Raw genomic sequence first — 26,668 nt, 5'->3', positions numbered from 1 at the left:
ACGGTGAATCTAGTCAGTCCTAAACACAGATGAATGAAAAACCAAGGAAGTGGCTGGTGGTTATGGTGTTTTACAAAACTGACCTGGCTACTGCAGAGTCAGATACAGACCTCCTGTGTGTATGTCTCATATGACCAATCATGTCTAGAGCCAGCACATCTCTATGGATATTACTGTTGCTATTGGCAGGTAATATTGTTTTTATCCTGTGGAATACTATATTAGACATCTGATGGTGGGATGCACTTAAACAAGATGGAAAATGCTAATGTGACAAGAAAACTATTGGTTTATTTTGTTTAATAGTATTTAGCAAAACATGTTTCTTCTCTGCTTCAGGGGCCAACACCGAAGACAACAATAATGGCTGTGACATAAACCCATGTATAAACAGTGGAGTGTGCGAGAACCAGGAGGGAAATTACAAATGCCTTTGTTCCCAAGAAAGACAAAACGGTCATCTCTATGGTGGTCCAAAATGTACCATACTGCTGTTGGGTTGTGAACGTCACTGGTGCCAGAACGGTGCCACATGCTCTCCATACTTGGATAAAGGACGACATAGATACAGCTGCATCTGCCCTGAAGGTTTCATTGGCACAAAGTGCCAGACCTCCACCACCTTCTCTTTTGAGAAAAATGGGTTCATGCAGGTCCGGACCTTCCTCACAAATGTCTTTGAACCACTGAATGTCACTCTAAGTTTTCGTACATTGCAAGCAAAGGCCACGCTGCTGCAATGCCATTTCGACGATCAGCTTCTCACGCTGGAGTTGGTGGATGGCAGGTTGCGGCATACGTTTCAGAGAGGTCAGGAAATGGAAATTATTCATCTAGAGCTCCCATTCATGGTCTCTGATGGCCAGTGGCACACAGTGAAGGCTTCGCTGCACGACAGCACACTGGGGTTAAGTCTTAAAGACCTGTCTTGCTCTGGAGGGAGCTGTAATATGGAACTACAAACAGACAAAGCTGGGTCGGAACTGGGTTCAGGTGAATCTGTGTTGACTGTGATCCCAAACATATACATAGGCGGAACAGCAGAGCAACAGACTTCTTCAAACTTTCTGGGTTGCATGCGAGATGTCTGGCTGAATTCACATGTGGTGCTGCCAGGATCAGGGCCGCTGGCCCCTATTAAGCAGTTTAATGTTGTGCAGGACTGCACTGATGGGGACCAGTGCAGGCAAAATCCATGCCATAACAGAGGCAGATGTGTCAAGACTGGATGGAGGAGCTTTAGCTGCGAATGCCATCGGCCATATGACGGAGAGCACTGTTTAGATGGTATGAGTGTTTGGACAAGGATTTCATGTTGAATAAACAGATATGCAGTGGTACCAGAAAGAATTTGGACACACAAGCCACACTTGAAAAGATGAATGTTGTCAAATTTGGATTTAGTTAAATGTCAAAATTTGGATAAAGTCAGTTCCCGTCTATTGTATGGACACAAAGGAAAGGGGAAGTCAATGGGTACAACCATTGTTCGGTTTCAGCATTCTTCTAAATATCTTATTTTGTGTTCTGCAGTAGAAAGAAACTCAACCAGGTTTGAAATGACAAGAGGGCGAATAAATGATGACAGAATTTTCCTATTTTTGAGGTGAATATTGCAGGTATTTTCCAGTATTTACGACATTTTAAAACTCTTATATATATATATATATATATATATATATATATATACTAAGTAATTAATTAATACTAAGTAATAAAATGATCAAAACAAATTATTTACAGCTTTTAAAAATAAGCATGCATTCAACATTCAGTACATTCATAGTAAATGTCTATTTTTTGGGAAGCCAGATGTGCTGTGAATTTATTATATTAAACAAGAATACATCCTGAAGTCATTAAGAATGACTGTTCGAGTGAATGCTGCTGGTCACCATTTATCTCTAAAACGTCATTGATATGGCTGTGTAGGGTGAGCGCATCTATATTTAGTGCCCATGAGAGACGCATTTAGCACCAAGATGTAAAATGGGATTACAGGGCTGAACAAACACGGCCAGACACACACAGACATGCAAACGGAAGTCAGCAGAAAGGTTAAACACAACCACACCTGAACTGTGGATTAAAGAAACGTGACATTATAAGGGCTCTGTTTATTTCATGCTTTAAATAATCCCTACAAAACAAAACGTATAGGGGAGTATACTGGAAAATATAAGGCAATATATTCAATAGTTATCATCATAATTATTATAAATATTTTCTTATGTGCTTATGTTTTGAGAATATACAGTATGAACACAGGCAATTCCTTATGTATTATTCAATATACTGAATAAGCGTAATTATATTTATTATTATAAATACATTTTTAATGAAAAGTACGTTTGTTAAGTCTAATGATAAATTAATTTTGTTTTGCATTCAGTGCATTGTCATCAAACACTTTACATAACATTAAAATAAAACATTAAAATAATCACTACTGTATCAGTCTTTCAAAGCAATTCTGTTGATTTCTATTTGTAAATGCTTTTATATACTGCATGTGTTTGTATGTACTTTGTATGTTTTGTAACACTGCTGTTGATTTCTACATATTCTAGAATACGTCACTGCAAGGTTTGGAAATGAAGATTTGGAGAGCTACGCTGCGTTCACAGTGGAAGACAACCCAGGTGTCAGTTTTACACTATCCATGTTTGTGCGCACACGCCGTCCCCAGGGTCTTCTCCTGGTACTCGCCAACAGCACCAGTCAGTATCTTCGTGTCTGGCTGGAAGCTGGAAAAGTCAAAGTTCAAGTCAACAACTTTGAAAGCCTCATCGGACGGGAAACGGTTAATGATGGTCATTTTCATCTCATAACTGTGCTTGTGGAACCAGAATTCCTAACCCTGTTCCTGTCTGCCAAAAGCCAAAGTCGCGTTCCCATCCGCAGCGTGCTGATTCAGGCTGGAGATGCGGTACATGTGGGGGGCTTGCCTGGCCGGAGTGCATCCCTGACTTTCGGAGGCTATTTCAAGGGCTGTGTCCAAGATTTGCGAATAAATACCAGACACTTGCAGTTCTACCCTATCAGTGTTCCAGTGAGCTCATACAGGCTTGAGAACTTGGTGAAGGTCACACGCAGCTGTACTGGAGATGACTCCTGCAGTGTAAGCACCAGATACCCTAGATTCCAAATAATTTATAATATATACAGTTTATATAAAATATATATATATATGTTTGTGTACTGTATATATATATCTTTTCTAGAACAATCCGTGTTTGAATGGTGGTGTGTGTTACTCCATGTGGGATGATTTCACCTGCAGCTGTCCACCCAACACAGCAGGGCAGCGCTGTGAGGAAGTCAGATGGTGTGAGCTGTCTCCATGTCCATCCACTGCCATATGTCAAGCACACAGTCAGGGCTTTGACTGTAAGTGTGTTTATCTGTGTGTGTGCTTTTGTGTCTACACAGCAATGCATCTGTGGCACATATATCTAGCTTTGGTTCTGTTATATAATTGAAAATTGACATGTGTAGCTATACGTTACAACTACTAAGGATTTATGAAAGCCTTGGAAGATAATCCTTTGTTGGATTTACTGCACCAAATGCGTGATTGCCTGTGACAGTGCAGTGTGGCTGGTTAATGGCATGAACACATGTTGGAAGGAAGCTAGAGATGGTTAAGAGTATTAGTTACACTCACAAATCTAAATACACCAATGTTTAATATTTTGTGATATTTGTTAATAATTCTTAAACCAAATAGTATAACTTATGAAGTCATTGTAGGTTATTTATGGTAGCTAAGCATCATGGCACGTTAATATAGAAAATCGCTTCTGTCCTTTGTATGTCCATATTTCATGATTTACATTTTTTGCCATAAATCATTACTATAGGTCACTCTTTATGTTTGTCACAAGGTTTAGCAAATATCTAACCAAAAACAGTATTTAAAAGAACTTGTCAATGTTGACAACACAGCATTCATTTAAAACGTTTTTTTGGACATCTGAGGTTTCAGAAAAACTGTAATTTAATTGTTATCCGGGCTTTATTGAATAAATATTCCTGGCTAAATCAAATATTGCATCAAGGCAAGGAATAAAATAAAAGAGTGTTGATGTTTCTGTCTGTTCTGCAGGTGTGGCCAATGTAAGCCTGCATGGCAACAACCCCATAATCACATATCGTGGCAATGGAAAAATACGGCAATACCTCAATGATATTTCAATACACTTCAGAACCAGGCAGCAGAATACTACCTTACTGCATGCCGAGCAGTACTCTAAGTTCATCACAATTTCGATCCAGGATGGACGGCTAGTTTTCGAGCTACAAGGAGAAAAGGGAGCCTCTTACGTACATGTGCAAAGTTTGGCCCAGGTTAATGATGGCCAGTGGCACCGAGGAGATTTTAGCATGGACAGCCCAACCCTCCAGACATCCAGATGGAGAATGGTTGTGGATGAGCACTGGGAGATGCCTTCCATCTCATTTACAACCGCAGGAGATCTGGGTTTCCTGAGAGAAGGTGTAGACATCTTCTTGGGGGGGTTGGGACCGGATTCTGGGGTTAACTTAGTTGGCTGTCTTGGATTGGTGGAAATCGGAGGCCTTGTGTTACCCTATTATAGTGATTCAGAGATGAACCTGCCCCGACCCCAGATAGAGCACTTTTTGAAAACTTCAGGGTCTCCCTATTTGGGTTGCTGGGGCTTTAATGTCTGTGATCCAGACTCGTGCCATAATGGTGGAGTTTGTGAGGATCTCTTCAATCTGTTTAAGTGCCATTGCCCAGCTGATTGGCAAGGCACAAAATGTGATTATAGTGTGAACAGTTGCTCCTCAAACCCGTGTGTTCATGGAACCTGTAGGGTAGTCACGGGAGGATATGAATGCTTGTGTGATGTGGGCTACACTGGCAAACGCTGTGAAGTGGAAGTGGATGTGTGCGCACATCACAAGTGCAGTAACGGTGGAACATGCCTCAGAGGTCTAAAACGATACGCATGCCTCTGCCCCAGGAACACAACAGGACCCTTCTGCAGGTGAATTTATCAAATAACTAAAATGGCAAACACACTTTGCAAATTTGTTAAAACATTATTTACCAATAAACATGAAATCAAATTTGTCTGTGTTTTCTAATATTGCACCTTTGTTTTTCAGAGAACGAGTGCCTGAACTTCCATGGTATATCGACAGGTTTCCGTGAGTTTAACTTAAAGCAAAGTTGTAAATCTGTTTAACCACAGAAATGGTTCAAAATTCGGCCCTCAACAAACCTAATGCCAGTAAACACAAACAGTGATTGACAGATAGATGTTGTCACTGATTGATGTTCTGACTAGCTTAAAAACTACTCTTTCTGAGGCATATCTGTCAGGTTAACGTGTCTGTTATGGTGCATATCTAATAGCATGTTTCTTTCTTTATGTGCTTTTTCCTTTAATACTTTTCTTTGTTCAGAAACCCTAAACTTCCTGTTTCTGTGTGTGGGAATGAGAAATTGAACTATAGCTGTTTTAATGGTGGAAATTGCTCTTCTGTGGAGGATACATGTGAATGTCTACCTGGATTCGCTGGACAATGGTAAGATTATTAAACCACAGAAGATCAGACTGTGCCTTTTTAATACCGTTTTGTTCCTTCGTCGTTGTCTACATCTACCATCTAAGTCAGTATCCTAATTGAAATGGAGCCTTTACACTCTTAAAAATATGGTGCTTCAAGATGCAATAGAAGGACATTTTTTTGTCTAAATGGTTCCATAAAGAATCTTTAACAAACGTTTCCTGGTGAAAAAATCATCAGATTATAAAAAGGTAAGTAAGTTGGTTCTTTTAAGAACCTTTGATTGAATGGTTCTTTGTGGAACCAAAAAGGTGCTTCTATAGCATCGTTGTGAAGAACCTTTCAAAGCTCCTTTATTGTATACGAGTGATTGCTTTAAAATGCTGAAAAACATGAAAAGTAATCCACACAAATAGTGATCCTTACGTGATGCATGCAGGGGTCACTGCAAACATTTACAGTTTATTCTAAAAATGTCTGGCCAAAGTCCTTTTAAGGCAAGTCAGTTCATTTAGCAACCGATTGGCTATTTTGCCTGTAAACAGAACATGTATTCCTATAATTGCCATACTGAGCATTATGATCCCATTTCCCATTTGTTTTTCTGTGAGAGTCATCTCCTCCTTATTCTACTGATATTTCTCAAAATCTAATTATTTTATAAGAAAAAACATATATATATATATATATATATATATAGTTAAATGTATAGTTCAAGCTAAAAAAATAAAATTCTGTCACTGTAAAGTTATGTATATAAACAAACAAAACACCCGGTGGAGACTTTTTGAACTGGGGTTATTGTGCATAAATTCTAGTTAGGGCATATACAGTTTAAGCAAGATCTGGAGAGTGCCTTTGATGTTTAACCAGGCCAGTTTTGTATAACAAACACAGAATCAAGAATTGATCATTGGCCTTATAGATGTCCTTGTAGATAATGTCTGATAAAAAGTAAAGAAAATAAGTAAATGACATTAGGCTAGCGAGTCAAAATTATGTCTAGTAGCCAGTATTAATTTGGGTTACCAACAGAAGAACCGTTACTTTGCTAAACCTTAATGCGAAAAAAGTTAAACGACCCATTCAACAAATTGTTTATTTAATACAATTTAATTGGGTTAATTGAAATATGAAAAGTAACACTGATTAGTCCAAACTATTTGCTAGTCAGTAAGACTTAACATAACGGCGGTTTATGCAATTGAGCCTAGAAGTTCATTTTGGGCCAGGCTTGTGCGTCCGATGAAACCGTCTATAGTGCCTTGGTGTAAGAATCTCTGTATCTGTAATGCTGATTGTTTTGACAGGTGTGAGCTGGAGCTGGACGAATGTGCGTCTGATCCCTGCCTCAATGGAGGCTTCTGCCGTAACCTGATCAACAGGTTCCATTGCGTGTGTGAGATGAGCTTCGCCGGTGACCACTGTCAGATTGATGTCAGTGACTTCTACATCTATGTGTTCCTGTTGCTGTGGCAGAACATCTTCCAGCTGTTGTCATACCTAATTCTGCGTTTGGATGATGATCCTGAGATCGAATGGAATGCAGCCAACGATGACTACTAAAACAGAATTTTGTCTCAGACAAATATCATGATGTGCTGAATGGACACATTACAAATAGACCTTTGAATATTATTTAAAAACATTTTAGATGGTCTTTATTGCATAGTAAAGACTGGGCAGGAGGAATAGTTTAAGTTATAGTTTAGGAATTGTACATTGAAAACCCATTGTGGGTCAAAATCCAATTTAAATATTAAGGACGTACTTTTTCTATGGTGGTTACAGCCACCTGAAGAATTATATATCTGCATATATCCATAAATATCTGCATATAATGTCTAACATGAAAACAAAAAAGGCTTTTTGTCTGCCTTCTATTTTATCATAAATATTTATTTTTAAACATTTTCTGGTAACACTTTACAGTAAGGTGCTATTTGTCAACAATAAATTAATCCATTAGCTAACATGAACTAACAATGAACAATGCTTCTACAGCATTTATTTAATATTAATTCATGTTAATTTCAGCATTTACTAATACATTATTAAAATCAAACGCTGTCAGTGTTAACATTAGTTAATGCACCATGAACTAACATGAATAACTGTATTGACATTAATATTAACAAGGATTAATAAATGCTGAAAAACGAAATTGTTCATTGTTACTAATGTTTTTTCTATGTTAACTAATAGCACCTTATTGTAAATTGGTTTCTCAGACTGCTTATACTAAAAGGTCTAAAAGATTTTAGTTAAATAAAGCTCCATACCCCCCACACCCGTATCTGTAGTCCACTGTTACCAGACTATTGTAATGATCTGACAATATGAGAATACATTTATTTATTTTTCCATCTAAAAATGTGTTTACTCAGCCATTTTATTTCAATTATGATATTTTATGTTAATTGCTTAACCTTTTCATCTGCGTTTAATTAAATTAGGATATTTCTCTAAAATTATTATCAGATAATAATGAATATACCAAATCAATAAAGCACGCTGTTCCCAGAAATAACAAAAGCACAAGAGTCATATTTTTGTACCTTTGAGTAATAAATTATTACAATCTTTCTAATTGTACTGTATCTTTTAAGAGTACCAACTCACACACTTATTTTTTTGAATGAATGTTGATCATTAAATAACATATAGTAATTAGATTGCACACCAAATGTACAGAAATTGTGTCTGCAATACTCAAACAAATAGAGAAAAACTAGTTTACTATAAGTTACAGTATGTTTGCTTTTCAGTATTGGGTTTTTGAAAAGCTCTAGAAAACACCAAGAACACTTTTAGAAGTTACCGTGATTATTTTTCCTCTAAAAGTTTAAAACACTTTTAAACCATAGGAATATTTTTTAGCCTCTATTTATTGCAGCGACACAAATTATAAGTTCATGAAATAAAGTGACTTTGTGAGTGAATTTGTATTTTAATCAGGCTCCATACAAATTACATGTCCAAAGTCTAAAATCACCCTTGCTTCTCCAAGCTGAATTCCAGTGGAACACCGACTCGATTTGCGCAGTTTCATTTACTTTGGCATTCAAAGATGGTTCACTGGTGTCATTTGCGTAACAGAAGTCAGAATGTCTACATTTACATAGTGGACAAAGTACAAGGTGTTTATATATATACAACAAATCAAACTCAGTCACTTTCTGCCTTCATATTCACATTAGGAGTTCAGGTTTTTGCTTTGCAGCATGAAGCTCTGGACCACATTTGCTGCTCTTGGGCTCCTGGTAATGGGGACATGGGCGAAGGAGGCTGTCGACTTTCCTCCCTGTGATTCCCTGGAGGCTGAAGCAGCGGCTCTGGTGGCAGAGGATTACCTTAACGCTCAGCACACCCACGGCTATAAATATGCTCTGAATCGCATTGAGAAATTCAAGATTATTTCCAGTGTAAGACAATGGACAGTGTCACTTCAACATTTTTATTTATTAATTTTAATACCATTTTAAAAATATTCTGTAGTGTTTTTCACATTTGTGTAAAACATTGTGAACCTCGGAAATAAGTGCCAATGTCACTGTTACTGTAAAACATGCACTGTATTTTTGGTCTGTATGTGAAATCTATCTTCTACAATGAAGGCACAGGTTTTATATATCTGCACTGAAATTTTATTTCAAATAAACCTACCTTTAAAGTCATAAATATGCACATTTTAATATCGGTTTAGGACTATAAGATTTGAATGTGTCCTTGTAGCCTGGTAAAGCAGACAAGTATCTCTTGGAGTTGGAATTTCTGGAAACTACGTGTCACATCTTAGATCCTACGCCATTGGGCCAATGCCCGGTCAGAGAGAAACATCAAACGGTAAGCTTTAACCACCTTAAATTTCCTTAATTTTACTCTGTACAAATTACATGCCGATCTACAATCTAATATTGTCATTCACTCCAGGCAGTTGAAGCAGATTGTGATTTTGCCCTCTCAAATACAACTCAAGGTCTGTCTGTGGTTGCATTCAAATGTAAAACGGAGACAGGTAAGAGCACAGAAACAAACTGTAAAATGCATGTTTTCATCTGTTCACAATGAGGAAAAGAGACATTAGTCTGGCTTTTGCTTTCTGTTGTGTATAGAGTCCGCTGAAGACATATGCCTAGGCTGTCCCCAGCTTATGGCTTTAAATGATACAGACGGTCTCCGGCTCATTGAATCTTCCTTAGATGACTTCAATAAAAATCACACTCTGAACAACAAATTTGATCTTTTTGAAATTGGACGAATGGCATTCCAGGTAAAATATATGAAAAAGAAATCTTAATCTTAAAGGGGTCATATGACACGGCTATATCAAATATTTTCATTTGTTTTAGATGTAATGCAATGTGTTTACACGATTTAAGGTTAAAAAACACTCTATATTCCACATACCAGGCATGTTTGTATCTCCTCTTTACCCCACATCTCTAAAAAAAACTCAGTTTTAGAAAACTCATCCCTTTGAAAAGCGAGGTGTGCTATGATTGGCCAGTTTACCAGTGCATAGTGTTTGGTCGAATACTGCAAGCTTGTGATGGAAATGTAACGCCTCTTACCATTTTTGGAACATTAGGTTCCAAAGCAATTGTACTGACAGGTAAGCCCACCTTACTTGCATACACATTTGGGTGGTCTTAGCCAAATCATTCCAAGAAACTGAGGTAGATTTGTGGGGGTGTGATTACACGAGGCATTTCAGGCAAGTCTGGGTGAGCATTCGCTTTAGATAGAATGCATCTTTTGTTTTAACACTTTCATTTTTGCAATTTTACGTGTGTAATACATGCATGGGCATTATAACACACCAAAGGCACAGAAAAACACATATTCGCGCCATATGACACCTTCTTGTTTCCCTATAGACAGATTATGCTCAGGGTTTCCTTTCTTTCCTTTCTGCAGGTTGTCTCAGGGGGGAACAAATACTTTGCAGAATATGCTATTATTGGCACAAACTGCACAAATTACAATGATGATATGTGCAACCCTCAGAATCACACAGTCGCAGTAAGCATGCTTAAAATAAAAACTTGTAGGATGAGAAAGTACCTGGGCAGTAGTAATATTTGTGCATTTTTTCTTTTTATTAAAATCATCAAGAACCAGGATGGACCCTATTCACAATTCCTAATTCATTATTGCACATAACATATTATTCCTAATCCATTATTCAAGCATGTTGTTCCAACCAAATATATATATATATGCTGTATGTTGTGAACCGGATCTAAAGTTTACTTAAAACTAATTCTAATTTCTCAAATTTTTAGATCCATGGCTTCTGTCTAGCTGAAGGCTCTGCTGATCTCAATCAAGTTGAATGCAAAATCTTCACTGATACAGTAAATAAATCTTCATCAGCCTATTGAATTTTATCACAACATTAAAGTGTTTTCTGCATCACTAAAGGCACCAGATAGAACAGAATTGTAAAAAGCTGTTATTCCAAAAACAGGTAGTCTGCATCCTTAGAGTGATAGTTCACTCAAAATGTAACTTAATTCATCATTACTCAGCCTCTTGTCTTTCTTTAAACCTTGAAACATGTTGTTAACTGGCACTTTGCCGGTGATGTATGGTTACCAACTTTCTTCAAAATATCTTCTTTTGTGTTCTGCAGAAGAAGAAAAGTCATACAGGTTTGAAACTATCACTTTAAGTCCAGCTCATCTGCCGACACTGCCCACAAAGAAAAATATTGCAATGTTGTTTGGTGCTGCTAGTGTCACAAACTTTCATCTTTTACTTGGAACTGGGTTGCTTAAGTTTAAAATACTTGTTTCCCAACAGATCCAAGCCGTCAATACCACGGTGCGAGTCCAACCACCTCTTCACGCACACACCTCTGGACCTCACCACAATCCAGCCGTGCACGGCCTTAAACATCACAAGTTGACGGTGTTCCATGACCCCACATTGAGCGGCCTGGTCTCAGCCGAATCTGCTGAATCAGTTGAGGCAGTTGTGCCAGTGGCGGCACCTGTTGTGAAAAGGGAGGTTCCTGCAGATGTTCCAACAGATGTTCCTACAGAAGAGCTGGTGGCAGATAAACAAGCATTGGCTGATAAACCGCCCCTCCATTTGAAGCCAGTAGCCCTTGTGCCTATCTGTCCTGGAAAAAAGAAGCATTTCTGACCTGCTTAAGTTCTGTGAACTCACCTAATTAGATAACAACACTGTGGCACACTGGATAACGTGAGCTGCTTACTAAACTTGTAACTGAAATCCGTCAGGGGAAAATTAGATGGAATGCTTTTTTTCGTTCTGATACAGGTCTGAAATTATCACTTTTTATATCGAAGCAGGTAAATGTATGTAACAGTACTGACGTATTATGTATGCCAGAACTGTTACTTCATGTTAAGGAACTAAGTATCTGTGATAATGTAATAAAATGCTTAGCTTGATCAATCATGCTTTACACTCAATGCGGTTTTCCAATACTGGTGAGGACAAGTATTATTTAGTCTTATACTTTATATATATTTCAACACATTCATTTGATCAACGTTTAGTATTTTAGGCACCAGATTTCAAGCCATTATTGTCCTACATTCTACATTGTGAGTAAACCTCTGAATGCTCTCCAACTATCACAAGATGTCAACATGGTACAACAGTGGTGACATCTTTGACATACAACTCAAAATTGTATTGGTTTTCGTTAATTCTTTGGTTAAGTATTCTCTATTGCAATTTACAATGACAACCATTTATGCTCTAACGGGTAGTTTAGATGACCATCATGGTTTAATTTAATTGATGTCCAGAAAGCCGATTCTTAATGTTTTGCAAGTGATTGGGTGATACATTTACTAACCTTGGATTCCATAATAGAACAACAAATGATAACCTAATGCTAAAATTTTTAATAAGCTGACTAAATACAAGCTGAACCAAGTACGTAATTGTCAAATATAAAGACATGTATGTTTCAGGGTCAACTACAAATATTAAAACCCACACTTCCAGTAGACCATAGAATCAATAACTGTTGAGTAATGTGAGTTTAAATTAATACAAATCATAAACAATTCAATTTATTTAGTGCTTTTCTCAATTTTGATTGATGCAAAGCACCTTTAAAAAGTGTAATAAAATCATACAAGGGGGAAAATTTAAGCGAATATACGGTATTACGATGCAATGATACCATGTAAGTTTTTCTCCGGAAAAAATATACACTCCTGAACATAATGGAAACATTACAAGAATTTTCATTTTTGCTGGCGGATCATAACCAGTTTATAAATACTGCTTCAAAATGCCAAAACAAGAAACAGGAGCAAGAGAAATAAAACAGCGTAGGCAATGTATTGAAAGCATCATTTAAACTCAAAAAGCCAGTTCATCAGCTGATCAAAAGAACAATGAGAACATGAAAGGATTGTTGAGCTGCACAAGCAAGGGCTCTCGCAACATGCCATCTCTGCCGAGGTTGGACGCATTTCTTAAATTTAATTTTAAAATTTCAAAAGATCCTGAGAGTTCTGTGACAAATAAAGTAAAGTGGTAGACCCAAAATAATTTCAGCTGCACTAAACCAATAAGCATAAGACAGCATCTGCGAGAAAAGGGCTTCGAGAACCCAAAAACTTCTTCAAAAGCAGCGTCCATGCCACTAATGCCAGCTGACAAAGTTCTTACAAGGAGAATAACGCCACTCGTTTGGACCATCTTGCATGTTCCCCTGATCTAAACCCCATTGTGAGTTTGGGGATGGATGGCAAGGGGTGTTTACAAAAACGGACATCAGTTCCAGAACGTGGATGCTAGCCTATTAATGAAGCCATCTTCACCACATGGAGTAACGTTGCCATCAGCCACCTGAAAACGGTTGCATCAAGCATGCAAAAACTATTGTTTGAAGCGATCAACAAGAACAGTGAGGCTACTCACTTCGGAGATATTTATGGAATAAACTAAATCAGCAGTCTCCCAGTGAGTAAATCAGCAGCAATGGTGGCAAGGAACCAAAACTCCACTATAGATGTATAGGTAATAACACAAAAGATTAAATCAAAATAAAATAAATTGTTCTAACCAAACACAGACCGAAAGTTAACTTCGCTCCAGGCACCTGCATCCCATGAAATGGTATATACATCAAAATGTAGGTTTTATAAGAACTGGTAATGATGAAATGTATCCATTATTGACACTTGTGATGGGCTACACTAAAAGATTTGCTTGTTACGTTTTCTAAATGCAAGTCCACAAACAGGGCGACAACAAATTGTTTTAGTGTGAGGAGATTGGGCTCATTTGCTGCGGTCCGAACTTAAGTGCGATTGTTCCCGCTGCCCCCACAGCAATAGTCTGGCACGCAGTCTAATCCTGGTGCGTTTGCGTTAGTCTTACGTCATAAAAAAAAGTGCATGGCGCTTGACAGAAAACAGAACACCGATGTGGCTATTATGCGCAGCAGAGTAAATTATATTTGAGTTTACGGTGTGCGCGTTGCGTTCTGCTGCTTGTCGTACCATTTTGAGGAAGCAGAGAATTACCATTGACCAGCCGCTCGGATTCAACTCCCAATGCAGAAATACGATGCAGGCTCACTATTGCTAGAATCATTAACACAATCTTCTCTTTCATGTGTTTTATTTAAGTTAATACATCGTAACCAGCTTAAGCGCATGCACAGATCACTTCGGGTCATCAGGTCCGAGGTACTTTAATATTCATGCGGAACGTGCCACAGTTCGAGAGCAATGGAAATCAGACCACCTCCTTCAGGTAGTCTCGGGTTCGGTAGCCAGGTACGCACCAGGGTTAACATTAACTATTTTTTATGCGAACAGTGCCCTGTTCCGAACTAAACCTCAAGTGTGAAAGACACCTAACAGAATAAATTGAAAGTGTGCGCACATTTGCCCCGGCCACAAAGAATTTCTGTAGCTTGAAATTCAACATTTACAATTTGAGATGTGTGTGGACATTTTTCTTGGCAGATTTAACCATACTTAAAGCGGCACTTCACCCGTGAATCATTTTCCCTGTGTTTTACTCACCCTCTAGGCATCCTAACTGAATGTTTTTCTTCGAATGCGCGTGAACCATAGGCTTGTTTTTAAGGTAAATGACAGTGACGAAAGCTCCCACCAGAGTTGACGCTATCCTATTGGTTGAAAGCGTTAGTCACCTGAATCTACGAAATGGATATCTGTCAATACAGATATTTCTCAATCGAATCAATTCACGTCAGAAGACATTTAAGTCTACGGAGCAGTGTCGAGCAGTTCTTTGATTGGATTGAGGCCCTTTTTGGAGCTTAAAAATCGACAGGCATTCACTCCCATTCAACCACTTGGCCGCAGAATGAAACGTGGCATTATTACTTCGACTGCATTATTCTTCAAGATAACCATTCAGTGAGGATGCCTTGAGGGCAAGTAAAACATGGGGAAATTTAGATTTGCGAGTGAAATATCAATTAAATCCCTCACACCACAGGAAAATATGCAAATTAATACCATCAAGATAAGCATGACTGGAGCGTGTCTTTGACTTTTAAATGCAGGCAATAACTGGGGAAAAACAGCTGATCAAATGTGTGTGTGTGTTGTACAAAACAAAGTTAAAGCAAAATAAAAATGCTTAAATTCTTAAAGCATTAAGAGCATCTTTTAAAGAAACGTCAAAAACAGTGCTGTTCACTTATATACTTTTATTATTTAGCGCTGCTTCAATCTTCTCATGTGGCTTAGACAAACCGGAATGGACCCCTCATAGAACCTTAAAGAAAAACCATCAGCAGTGGTTACAATGTTTCATTTTGGTCATTTCATGGTATAGTAAGAAAATGGGTCTACTTACCATCTGGGTAATAGGCAGAATGCACAGTTTTTTGGTTTGACTGAACAGCAGGAACACAGTAGCTGCAAACTGTTTCTGGAGTCACGAATCTGCATTGAGGGATGAATATTCAGCTGGATCGACGAGTCCATGTCATGAGTTTGCTTTGATTGAGATGGTGTGGTTGACTGAAGTGAATTATGATCATTATTTACAGATGCTTGCTTTGAGATTTTTGCAGGTGCATCAGACAGGTGGGGCTTTGTATATGAAGCAGCTTGATACCAGTAATTGTTAGACAAGCTTTTGTCATCAGCTGGGGATGTTGTGGACTTGGAAAATGGTCCAGCTCTGTTTGGAGCGACAAATGTTGGCATGTGTTGTCTCAATTGGGAAATATAGGTAGGTGTTGGGCTTTGAACGGAATGGGCAACAGGCTGCACAATTGGTCCATTTTGTGAAGGTCTAGAAAGCGGTTTGGTAGGCCAAGGATGCACAAAATGAGGAATATTTGCAGGTTTCATTGCAGACTGAGAAGAGACCAAATTTGATGCCAAGGTTCTAAAAACATAAGGACATTTAGTCGGTCTTATCAAAGGCTCACTTTCAGGAGCACGGGTAGGCATGATGACAGGACTTTCGGTCGCTGGTGGTAAAGCTTCAACTTTTGCAGAATATGGGCTAGAATTATAACCCATGCCCTGAATAAAGGGAAACACAGCAGAACCAGGAGGCTGAACAGGAGAGGACTGCATTTCTTGTGTTAATTTAGCATGACTAGAAGTGCCCATGTAAGGCACATGAAAAGGATGACCAAAATGGTGGTGGTTGTGATAGTGGTAGGCTATTGAAGGGGGTCCAGGGCAAAAAGTTGGACAGTGAAAAGAAAGTGCATGGGACAAATTAAATTGGGTCAGGGGAGCCGTTGTAAGGGTAGAGGTGCGAGCAGCTTCAGTATTTTTGGAGGGTGCAGAGGTGGGATAAGTGCCTGTGGTAAAATCAAAGTGCATGCTTAGAGGAGGACCCTTAGTATCAGAGTAGTCTGGATGGATGGAAGGTTGTGGATCTGAAGTGAATTCTTCAGTACCATGGATGACTTTTGTTGGAACATCTAAATGTTGTTTTGGGAAGGGTTTGTACCATTGGAAGTGGAGAAGTTGAAGTGATTCCACCTTCCTTGGAGGGGCAGGTGTGGGCAGTGCAAGCTCGGGTTTAGGTGAAACACATTGCGCAGAGGGTTTCAATTGCGGGGGCTCATCAGGTCTTGGTCGGGTTTGGGAGGGATAAAGCCATTGGGGGACTTGACCAAAGGCCACTGAGGTAGTGTCAAATAATCCAGGTTTTCCAGAATAGATAGGATACACTAATTTGCCAGGAGGATACATGGTCACAGGAGGTTTCCCAGGAGTGGTTTTATCTTGAAGATAAATACTTTTAGGTCTTAACAGAGAACCCAAGCGATTAAGAGAGGGTTTAAGAACCTCAATTGGCGGCAACAAAGATTCTCTTGGAGGCACGGGTAAACTTTGAGTGGGATCAGAGGCAGGAACCAAGTTGGGCTTGGGGTACCAAGTTTGAGGTGGTTTTGAGTCATAGGGTTTGGGGTAAACGGGTGTTTGTGGCCCTTGGGTAATAGGCAGTGGGGTGACAACAACCTGAGGAGCAACTGTTGGAGGCACATTTGGATGAAAAATGTAATTAGGGAAATCTGGTTTAAAATACGGGTGCCCAGGGATGTGATACAGGAGGGTAGCGGGAAACAATTTCTGCATGGTTGAACTTGTGGAAGTTGTTTGACTCTCTTTTGGCTTAGTGGTTCCAACACTAGCGATTGTGATTGGAGCAAGTATTGATGAAACAAGAGAACTGGAAATAAAAGTATTTTTAGATGGACGATCAGATTTCTTAATCGGAAGACTTAGTGACAAAGCTGGACAGGACAGAATAAACTCTCTCTCTAATGCCATGGTGAGGCTGAACATCCCATCCTATGACCGAAAACAGAAAAAGGTAAATACGTTTAAGTAAATTGGCAACACTACGGATTAAAAATTTAGAAATTGTTTTATTTAAAAATGTATAAATATTTTTTTAAAATCCAGGCTAAAGCCTAAAAATGAGATAATCAAACTTTGATTTAAATCAATTTCGCTATGATTTCAATCTTTGATATGACCTTATTTAGTCAAAACTAAAGATTTTATGTAAAAAAAATTAAAAGTAAAATCGCACAAATTGCTTTAATTGTGTATTCATAGGAAAATGCTGAAATATGTGACGGACATCGTAGTAGTCAAAGTTTGAATTAAATTCGCAAATATATTGTCAATCAAATTCTTGAGGCATTTTCAGATGTTGCAGTATTGATGAAGTTTCCAACTATTCAGAACTTTTCTTAGCTGCTTTTCATCATTCAGTCCAAGTCACCCATTTCCAATAAGATTCTATATTTACCTTTGCCTCTGTGCATGGCATATATGGGGCACGGATGACCATGCCTTCTGGATGTGACACCAAGCTGTATCCACATTTAGCGGATGCTTTCATTAGAGGATGCCATTTGTTCAACACTGAAAGTTCAAGGAGAATTTGACCAAAAACTATTCAGATCTGTGATGTTTAATATTAGACAAATGTGGGCCTGTTTGTTACCTTTGACCCTCAGATTAACAGCTGCATCCCTCTGTAGCTTCACAATCATACCGTTATTGTAACAAGACACATGTGGGCTACTTTGAGCTAAGGTCGATGAAGAACAAGAGATTCTTATAGGCAATCCCCACCAAAGTAAGGGAAGAATGTACATGTTTAACTAAAGAAAGATAAAGTTGAGGTAAAATGGGATAACATATAGGCTATATTTAGTTTAAATTGGAAAGGCACACACCTCCTGCGACACGTAACATCCATCATAAGGTATGACGAAAACAAAGTCCCTCCATGTTCTTAACAGTGTATGGCCACATTCTGAAGGTAGCTGTGATAATGGAAGGGGTGAAATGCTTCCTAGACAGAGAAAGAAAAACAACATTTTCAAAGCATACAAAGTCAAAAGCCTAATCAACGGATAATCAATGGCGAAGCAAACCTCGGTCAATGAGAAAGTTGGAGCCAAAGGAAGCAATTCTGCCATGAATTGTCAGTTTCATCAAATTGCCAACACAATCAACCTTGGGTTTCATTCCAAGTAGCTCTTCTACTGCTGGCGTATACAGGGTGTTTTGAACACAGACCTGCCCCCAAAGTGGTTGCAGATTCTCCCAGCCTTTGGTCAGACAGTACAAAAGAGGTAAATGAGACATTATCATTTTTTTATAATCATTATAAGGAACAATGTTCCGAGCTAACCTCTCAAGCTCACCATTACATGAGCTAAATGTCGATTTATAGTGACAGGTCAACAGAGGAACTAACTTTCCTTTTTATTTTATTACTAAACAGCAGGAGCATGAACAAATGGCAGTTGCAAATCTTGTCCAAAAAGTTGTGTGATGGTTTTCAGAGAGATTAAGTTTTTAAACACTGGCCAAAGCTCATAAAAGAATGGATCACAGAAAGAATGGAATCCAGTCACCTGTTTTGAGTCCGGTATATTGAACTTAAGGGATAATTTACTCCAAAATAAAAATCTATTTATTTACCTTCATGTGCATTGTTTAAAACCATGATTCTTTTTGTGTGGATTTTAAGAAATATCGCTGTAGTTTTGTGTACATATTAATAGAAGTCACAGTAAAATGTTTACTACCAACATTTTTCTAAATATCTTAATTTGTGTTCTAAAGGTGGTACATATTTAAAATGACTTGAGGGCGAGTACATGATCAAATAATTTTCCTTTTCAGGTTAACTACCCCTTCAAAAATAAATCACATTAACTACTCGTTTAGAGTGTGCAATTCACTTAAATTGTTTTTAAAGAACATTTAATAAAATAAGTAATACAAAATTACATCAAATAAACTCGGCCCCCTAAAGAGCAATAATGAGCTTTTTATTCTGTAAATTCTAATTTTTAAATAATCATATAGAAAATACCTGCGTCATCTGATCGACATGCGTCCTTGTCGTTGCAGGGCCGATCGAAATTACTGACGTCTGAAGAAAGGTCACCGTCCTTCGGACATCGTTTTTGCCCAATAACGAGACGTCCAATTTGTGCTCCAGATTTTGCTTTTCTATCCTCACGGTCAAATGACCCCGTCACTTGTGCATGTTTCTTAAAAGAGCCCACTGAATGAGTTCTTCCCTCGTTTAATGCCACAAAAGTAATAATTTCAATTAAATTAATCCAAATATAAAGTAAACACGTCAGGGTTTGCGTGTCTTTGAACGCCATTCGATTAGGTTTTGCATGCGCATCACACCACTTTAGTGTGTCGCAAAAAACCCGGCTGAATTCAATTGCCTGAAATGTTAAGGATCCTACGATAGCAATTAGTGCACGTCGACCGGCAAATCTGAGACACCTGTTAAGCAACCTAGAAAAAAGATATTGGTGGATGCAGTCCAATATCGTCTGGTTGGATGCAAAAGAGAATGGTTCACAATTTTAATAATGATATGTAGCAGTGTATATACAGATTTCTACTAAATATCAATATATTTTACTAATATCAACAAATGACCATATTGGTTTTTAAAAATGGTCTCTTTGTTATTTTCACATTTAATTTTCAGAAACCATTTTTTATCAACTACCACAGCCTTTTTATAGCTTCTCTTTACACTGAACAGTGCCCAGCATTTTTAACTCAAGTTGGTGTGATTACAGCGACATCTGTTGGCCTACCATAACAAATGCTCATATTCATCTGTAAACACTTGACGGTAAATATTGAGCAAACATGGATCTTGGACCACCCACAATGTCCAACATTAAGCACCTTTTACGTCACTTTGTAGAAAAGTAGGCCATTGAGATAAAGACAAATATGTGAACAAATTCATTATTTCTGGTTGGAATAGGTTTATTTGATCTGTCTGTAAACAAGGTGGTTAAATCATGGCATGTGTTTCTTTCCACGCAAAACGAGTTGAATATCAGCTGGTGGAAGCAAGAAAGAAGGGAGAAAACTTGACATTTTATGTTTCTCTTTAATCTGTACATTTTCCACAAGCCCTGGAGTTTGAATGTATGCCAAATATCCCAATGGTGCCATTGAAGAATTGACTCCTCAACAAGGCAGCAGTTAAAATCCATCTCACAGTAGCAACAGATCAGATCTACATTTATGGCACAGGATACACAGCTTTATTTTTTTAACAAGTTTCCACAATACAACTGACTTCGACTAGTGGTTTTTTATCCAACTAATACCACCATATCCCAGAAAAGTTAGTGTACACAGTTGACTTCAGTGTCTTTTTTTTGTCTATTTAATGAAGCGTTTGTACCGTGCTATGACAGTTTGATTATTTGCAGTTTTGTAGTTTACAAGGCAATGACTTCCAAATGGTTTCATTCTTGAAAACAACAGATTCAAAATCAAGTGTTGAAGAATTTTGAGGTGTCTGATGTTAACAATAAGACTGCCATTTCATCTATTCAAGACATTCATGAGAGAAATTCTAAGGTAGATTACATAGATTTACTTTATTTCAAACTGTTAAGCCATTAATAGTGTTTAATAGAAATGAGCTTTGTGTTACATTGTGTACTTGGTGTTGAAAAATTTAGTGTTATAAAGTCAGCAACAGATGAAGCTAGCAGTCATCCTTCACATCAACAGTTTGGAGCAATTCTGTTAATCCCTTCGGATGCAACAAGAAATTGGTCCTATTGGAGAAACCAAAGTGAAATGGACAAAACCAAAGTTACATTGGGATGGCAGCACTTTACTTTAAAAAAAAAAAACCTAAAAAAGAAAAGAAAACATTTTACAGGAGCTGGCAAACAACAATTATAAGTGCCTGAGCTATTGTAGCGATGGAATGTCCATACAGAGTCCGGGATGCAGAGGCTCTTGGGGAACAACTTAACCCAAACCTTGTAAATGCTGATCTGCCATCACACTCAAATTCCAACATTAGACCAATGACTTACAAGACCACATCCAAATACAACAGCAAAAGCATTTGATATAAGGTAGTCATACATAAGGTAGAGGGTAAGGAGTAGCTGGGCCAAGGGTGGTGGTGCAGTTCACAAGGTCAGGGGCTGAGGTGGTTACTAATGCAATTTGGGGCCAAACCAAAATAAACAAAATTAAAAGTGTCTAGTTAAATTCATTCTCAAGACTGAGATTAGATGGTGTAGTTAGTTATTGGAAAACTATGATATTGACCTAAAAGATATGCATGCACGTTTTCCATCCTGGACATGCTTTATACAAGGAAGACCATGAGAGCTCAGCAAGGGCACAAAGCACTTGAGAGGCAACAATCCATCTTAAGCTGGTTCATTAGCAGTGCCTAAGGAAAAATTGGACTAAGTAGTGACTTCATATAGTGCCGAATTTATACAAATCCGAAGTTGTCCAATCTTTTAAAATTCTTCATTTTAGGTTTACGGTATGTACAAGTAGTGTTCTTTTGAATAAACCTTAATAAAAATCAACATGCTTGATTTACTGTGGCACAATAAAGAGGTCAAAACATGGAAAAATAAAGAACAAGGACCATTGAACACAAGAAAAACCTCTCTATAAAAAAAATTGACAGATTTGGAGAGAGACAACAATGTATCTAACTTTTTCTGGTAGTGTTGTCAAGCTGACAAAGGGGATGGGGTGGGAGTAAAGATGAGGGTTGGGGGGGTGCTGTGGTGTATTAAAGTGAGCTGCTGTGTGGATGGATGGGAAGGGGCTGCTTTAGTATCCAACTTTCCTCAGGTACTCAGCCATGCCAAATGCTTTCTTGTTGAGCGCTCCTCCGTGGGTACCTTCCTTTCCCATGACTAAAACCAATACTGGAGTACATAAGGAAAGAAAAAAGACGACAAATGAACAAAACTGAAAAGAAAAAAAGTCTTTCCCCCCGATGACACGGGGACATTTTAGGATATTATCATCACCATTCTTCCCTTGATTGCTATTAAATTTTTTCAAGACTTTAACTGCTTGAAGGAGAAAGCTTAACAGCAAACTTCTTTCTTCTTTCTGTCCCTCAAGTGAAACTAAACAAGCTTAATTACATTAGAACCCTGAATCCCTCAAGTATTTTGCCATTGAGTATGCCTTCTTATTCAATCCACCTCCATGGACCCCTTCTTTGCCCATTACAAGAACCAAGACTGAAAGAGAAGAAATAGAAAAAGGGGAAAGTTGAGATGTGTGGTGGTTAGGAAAAAGGAGCAATCATGAAATATAGGAGAAAGAGTTATACAGTTGCACTCAGAAGTGTTTGCATGCACATGCCTATCACCATGAAAAACAACCAAGTTGAGGAAAGTGAATCAGAGTACTTGAATAGGTAGTCTGAAGATTGTTGCTTGAGCCGTGTAGTGACACATTTTAGTGTACAGGAAAGAGGAAATAGGAAGGGGAATTTGACGCTGCCACATTCCAAAGGGCCTTCAGCCCCACCTGCTTACACACCCTAAATCCCTTTGAAATATGCTTTGCCATGATGTCTGTGAGACAGAATACATTCTAAAAAAACTTTATGATTTTACATTTACCTGCATATACTTTTTGACTAGGAGATCTTACCAAATTTACCAAAAGCAGTTTGGGGAAAACTTAATCCAGCTGGGATATCACTACCAATTATTGTTTCATTAACTCAAGTTGCAACCTGATGGTTAAGCATACTCTTTACTAGAGATAATAGGGTGTGGTGGGGTGTTTGAGTAACCAGACAATTGGCAGTTTAGCTTATTTTATTTTAGTGAAAGGAAATCTTGGTTTAAGGAAATGGTTAGATCAAGAAAATCTCACATGCACAGCACTGAAAGCTTTTCGGTATTCTTACAGAAAAGGAGGGATGGGGAAAGATTGTACTGGCTTAAAACTATACCTTTCCCATCTGTTTATCCTTCTATTCAGAAAGAGGACCACAAAGGTAGACTGTATGAGTGGGCACATCTTAGAATACGGAATAATTTTCATCTAATTTAGTTGGGGGAAATTTGAAGAATAAGAATGCCATAAGTCCCTACTAATGCTTCATTGCATTTTCTGGCGTGTATGCATGTATATAAAAGAAATACACAAATGTACAAAATGTACTTTCCCATAACATATCTGTAGGCAAATTACACATTGCTATTGAAATGTTACTGATCATACCGGTTTGGCTGTAGTTATTCGCAAACACATGCCGTTTACCTTTGCCAGCTTTGCCTATGGAAACATTGTACGTCGGCTCTCCATTATGACTCTTTGTCCTGATGTCCATTGTCCAGTCCCCTTCCAAATGAAGGCTGTCTCTGATCACAGAACACTTCTTTTTCCCTAGAGTCAGCCCACTGGTAAAGAAGCCCTCTCGGTCTTTGCCAATGATGATGTCGATTTCATCAGGCTGAAAAAGTATGAAAATTGATTTCAACCAATAAGGTTTGTCATCATAAAGGCAGCAGTGTGCAAAACTTTGTGACTCGTGAAAATGCTTTCTAGGAACCAAACCGTTATTCTCATCTCAACTTTTTATCATGGGACCTTGTATTACATTTCTTATTTTATCTATTCTGCTATGACTAGCATAAGCACAGCCCATCTGATTAAGTAGTACTGTGTTTTAAATACATATATTTAAGCAACTGTTTTTATTCTTGAAATACTGACACAATTATATTTTTAGCTCAAAACATTCTGAAGCTCCAAGATGGGAAAAAGGCTGAGCATTCAGAGGCGACAGGACGCCATCTTTGTGTTCCTGTAGGGAAAAACTTCATGCACAGGCGCCACTGTATGAACTTCCTCATCTCATGGCCTAAGACTGCCTGCAGCTTATCTCAAGACAGATCAGGCCGAGTCAGATCTTTTTTAATAAGTCAGGGATTCGTCCAATGTACAGGACGATCTCCTCTAAAACAAATAATACGTTTCATTCAACATGCAATGCATATATATGTATGGCAGACATCGATATCGCTGAATAATGCAAAAGGAAACGTGTGATTAAAGCAGAGCAAGAACTATGAAATTCCCATTTAAATCTTCTAAATCGAAAAGGACTTGTATTCGAGTGTGAAGGTTTTACTTTTTCCGGATTGGTTACTTAGGAATGATGTGGTTCATTGTGATACGAATCGTTGGGTGTTAGGGCCGTGGCCACAGCCCTGTGCTTTAGTCTGGGCCTCAATCCATTCAACGGGAACACTTACTTTGCCTCGTTCGTCGCTTGCAATCATTTTATTTTTGTTAATTAACTTATTGTTGCAGGTTTACGAAAAATACCAACGTTAAAACAAATGACATGATTCATTGTAATATACGTCGTAACACGATTAAAACGGTTAAGTTAGCTTGCGCTAGACACGAGACCGGCGCCCCGTGCACGCGTGCTAAACCCGACTAGCCTGCTAACACCAGAATGGTCCACTCGCCTCAACACAAATATACCCACCAAATAAAAGTACAATGAAGTGCTAACGATATAACCACGCGAATTTATATATTCTTACCGTTATACCGCTAAAAGTACCACCCTCTGTAGATGCCCAAACGTATTTGGCGTCCGTGTAGCCAACAATGGCGGAATCCTGGCAGCTGCCATCGGCCATCAGGTTATCCACGTAGCTTTGCCAAGACATTTCTTCTGTTATTTGAAAGGTTTTATAGAAGTTACTACACCCACTCGAGTGGATTTAACGCTACAAGTGCTAAATATCTAGCGAGTGTTGTGCTGGTGGAGGGTTTTGGCGTCTCTTGTGCTGTCCGGTTCGTGGGCTTATATGAAATCTCAGCTCGGGCAGGAAAGAAAGCCGACAAACTGAGACAGCGGCTGCTGGGTGTAGTCCCGTGCTATATCATTCCGCTGGCGACTCACCACCACCACTGCACTTTATGCGTTTATTATGCGGCGGTGAGAGAAAATAGATCCTTTTTTTACTGCCACAATCTTGTCCAATCTCAACTGTTGAAGCTTAACAGTGTTATTCTTGTTGCGAGGTTCTTGAATTGGTTTTATGTTAGTGCTGGACATAACTAATGTGTAGGTAGAGGACATTTATTTTGCCCTAAAATGTATAGCATCAACTGAAATTCACATGAAATAGATAAAAACTGAAATTCAAGTTCAGATGTCTTTACATTTACTTTATCTTTATTTTTAAACATTTTCACATATATTAGCTATTTATGTCACTACACATAAGCAATGTTTCACATTTAGATTTATGTTTAGTATTAAAATATATAGCATTTCTTTTATTCACAATAATTCAAAGGTTGTATGTGGTTAACACATTTTGCCAAATTTAGCAAATTATGTTTTGCCTGCCACGGCTTTATTTGGTTACTTTAGCAACATCTGTGCCACTGCTACTCCTGTGATTCATCACTGTTCATTGTGTGTTTTATTGATGTTAGGACTCATGTGGCAAACGATGACACAACAAAACCATGACATATTCATATTTACAGGCCATTCACACAGTCACACCCATGGACTACTATGGTTTCATTACTTTGACAAGGCACAGGAACCCTATGCTAATCATTTGACCATACAAATCACAAATAATTGAAGATAAGTTTTTTGCACATAAGAGTTAAACAAGTCATCTGTACTCATCCTACTGGTTCTATCTGCTGCCTTTCAGACCGTTAACCACCACATCCTCCTGTTGACCATCACGGCTATGGGTTCAAGTTTTACCTCTCAGGTATGTCATTTAAAGTTTCCCGGAGAGGTGAGGTCTCAAGATCTCAATACAGGGGTGCTTCAGGGCTCAGAAACATGACTTTTCAAATCACTGCTATGCTGATGATACACAACTCCACCTGTCATTTCAGCCAGACGATCAGACTGTTTCTGCACGCATTTCTGAATGCTTGAGGGACATTTTGCTCTGGATGAAGGATCATAACCTGCAGCTGAAACCTTGCAAAAACAGAACTGCTTGTAATCCAGCTGACCCGAAGATCCATCACAATCTCTCCTTTCAACTAGGCTCATCAACCATCAAACCTTCCAGAACGGCCAGACATCTGGGAGTGGTAATCGAGGATCAGCTAAACTTCACGGATCATGTTGCCAGCACCACCCAGTCCTGTAGATTCATCCTCTACACCATTAGGAAAATTAGACCTTTCCTGTCCGAGCATGTTATGCAAGTCCTAGTCCAGTCACTTGTCCTGTCCAGACTGGACTATTGCAATGCGCTACTGAGTTGACTTCCAGTGTACACAACCAAACAGATGAT

General features: G+C 38.5%; 4 protein-coding genes across 5 annotated transcripts; 2 read left to right on the top strand and 2 right to left on the bottom strand.

Moving 5' to 3' along the window:
* Positions 1-15: 15 nt before the first annotated feature.
* On the top strand, positions 16-8,126 carry LOC306891916 (protein crumbs homolog 1-like). The gene is made up of 8 exons (XM_079452542.1): positions 16-189; positions 340-1,287; positions 2,571-3,121; positions 3,225-3,390; positions 4,109-5,015; positions 5,137-5,178; positions 5,437-5,559; positions 6,852-8,126. The coding sequence occupies exons 1-8, from the start codon at positions 141-143 to the stop codon at positions 7,105-7,107; spliced, it is 3,042 nt and encodes a 1,013-aa protein (XP_079308668.1). The 5' UTR covers positions 16-140; the 3' UTR covers positions 7,108-8,126.
* Positions 8,127-8,583: 457 nt separating this feature from the next.
* ahsg2 (alpha-2-HS-glycoprotein 2) lies at positions 8,584-11,970 on the top strand. Its single transcript, XM_079452619.1, has 7 exons — positions 8,584-8,966; positions 9,277-9,387; positions 9,475-9,559; positions 9,657-9,814; positions 10,462-10,566; positions 10,830-10,901; positions 11,350-11,970. The coding sequence occupies exons 1-7, from the start codon at positions 8,766-8,768 to the stop codon at positions 11,692-11,694; spliced, it is 1,077 nt and encodes a 358-aa protein (XP_079308745.1). The 5' UTR covers positions 8,584-8,765; the 3' UTR covers positions 11,695-11,970.
* Positions 11,971-14,469: 2,499 nt separating this feature from the next.
* On the bottom strand, positions 14,470-20,088 carry LOC306891347 (uncharacterized protein). Its single transcript, XM_079451527.1, has 7 exons — positions 19,396-20,088; positions 18,446-18,622; positions 18,245-18,363; positions 18,010-18,169; positions 17,812-17,927; positions 15,379-17,345; positions 14,470-15,297 (listed from the first exon to the last, which is right to left on the bottom strand). The coding sequence occupies exons 1-7, from the start codon at positions 19,694-19,696 to the stop codon at positions 15,237-15,239; spliced, it is 2,901 nt and encodes a 966-aa protein (XP_079307653.1). The 5' UTR covers positions 19,697-20,088; the 3' UTR covers positions 14,470-15,236.
* Positions 20,089-20,258: 170 nt separating this feature from the next.
* Positions 20,259-25,369, bottom strand: pfn2a (profilin 2a). 2 transcript variants are annotated; one of them, XM_079452720.1, is made up of 3 exons: positions 24,926-25,369; positions 23,628-23,820; positions 20,259-22,267 (listed from the first exon to the last, which is right to left on the bottom strand). In XM_079452720.1, exons 1-3 carry the CDS (start codon positions 25,052-25,054, stop codon positions 22,170-22,172), a joined length of 420 nt encoding a protein of 139 aa, XP_079308846.1. In that variant the 5' UTR covers positions 25,055-25,369; the 3' UTR covers positions 20,259-22,169. The 2 variants fall into 2 exon arrangements, with proteins under 2 accessions (XP_079308846.1, XP_079308845.1); XM_079452719.1 differs by having other exon boundaries at positions 20,313-22,591; positions 24,926-25,291.
* Positions 25,370-26,668: the final 1,299 nt, after the last annotated feature.

The sequence above is a fragment of the Barbatula barbatula genome (genome assembly GCF_947034865.1).
Source record: "Barbatula barbatula genome assembly, chromosome: 3".
Classification (NCBI taxonomy): domain Eukaryota; kingdom Metazoa; phylum Chordata; class Actinopteri; order Cypriniformes; family Nemacheilidae; genus Barbatula; species Barbatula barbatula.
The sequence above is the reverse complement of the archived record's forward strand: the minus strand, read 5'-3'. Positions and strand labels throughout refer to the sequence as shown.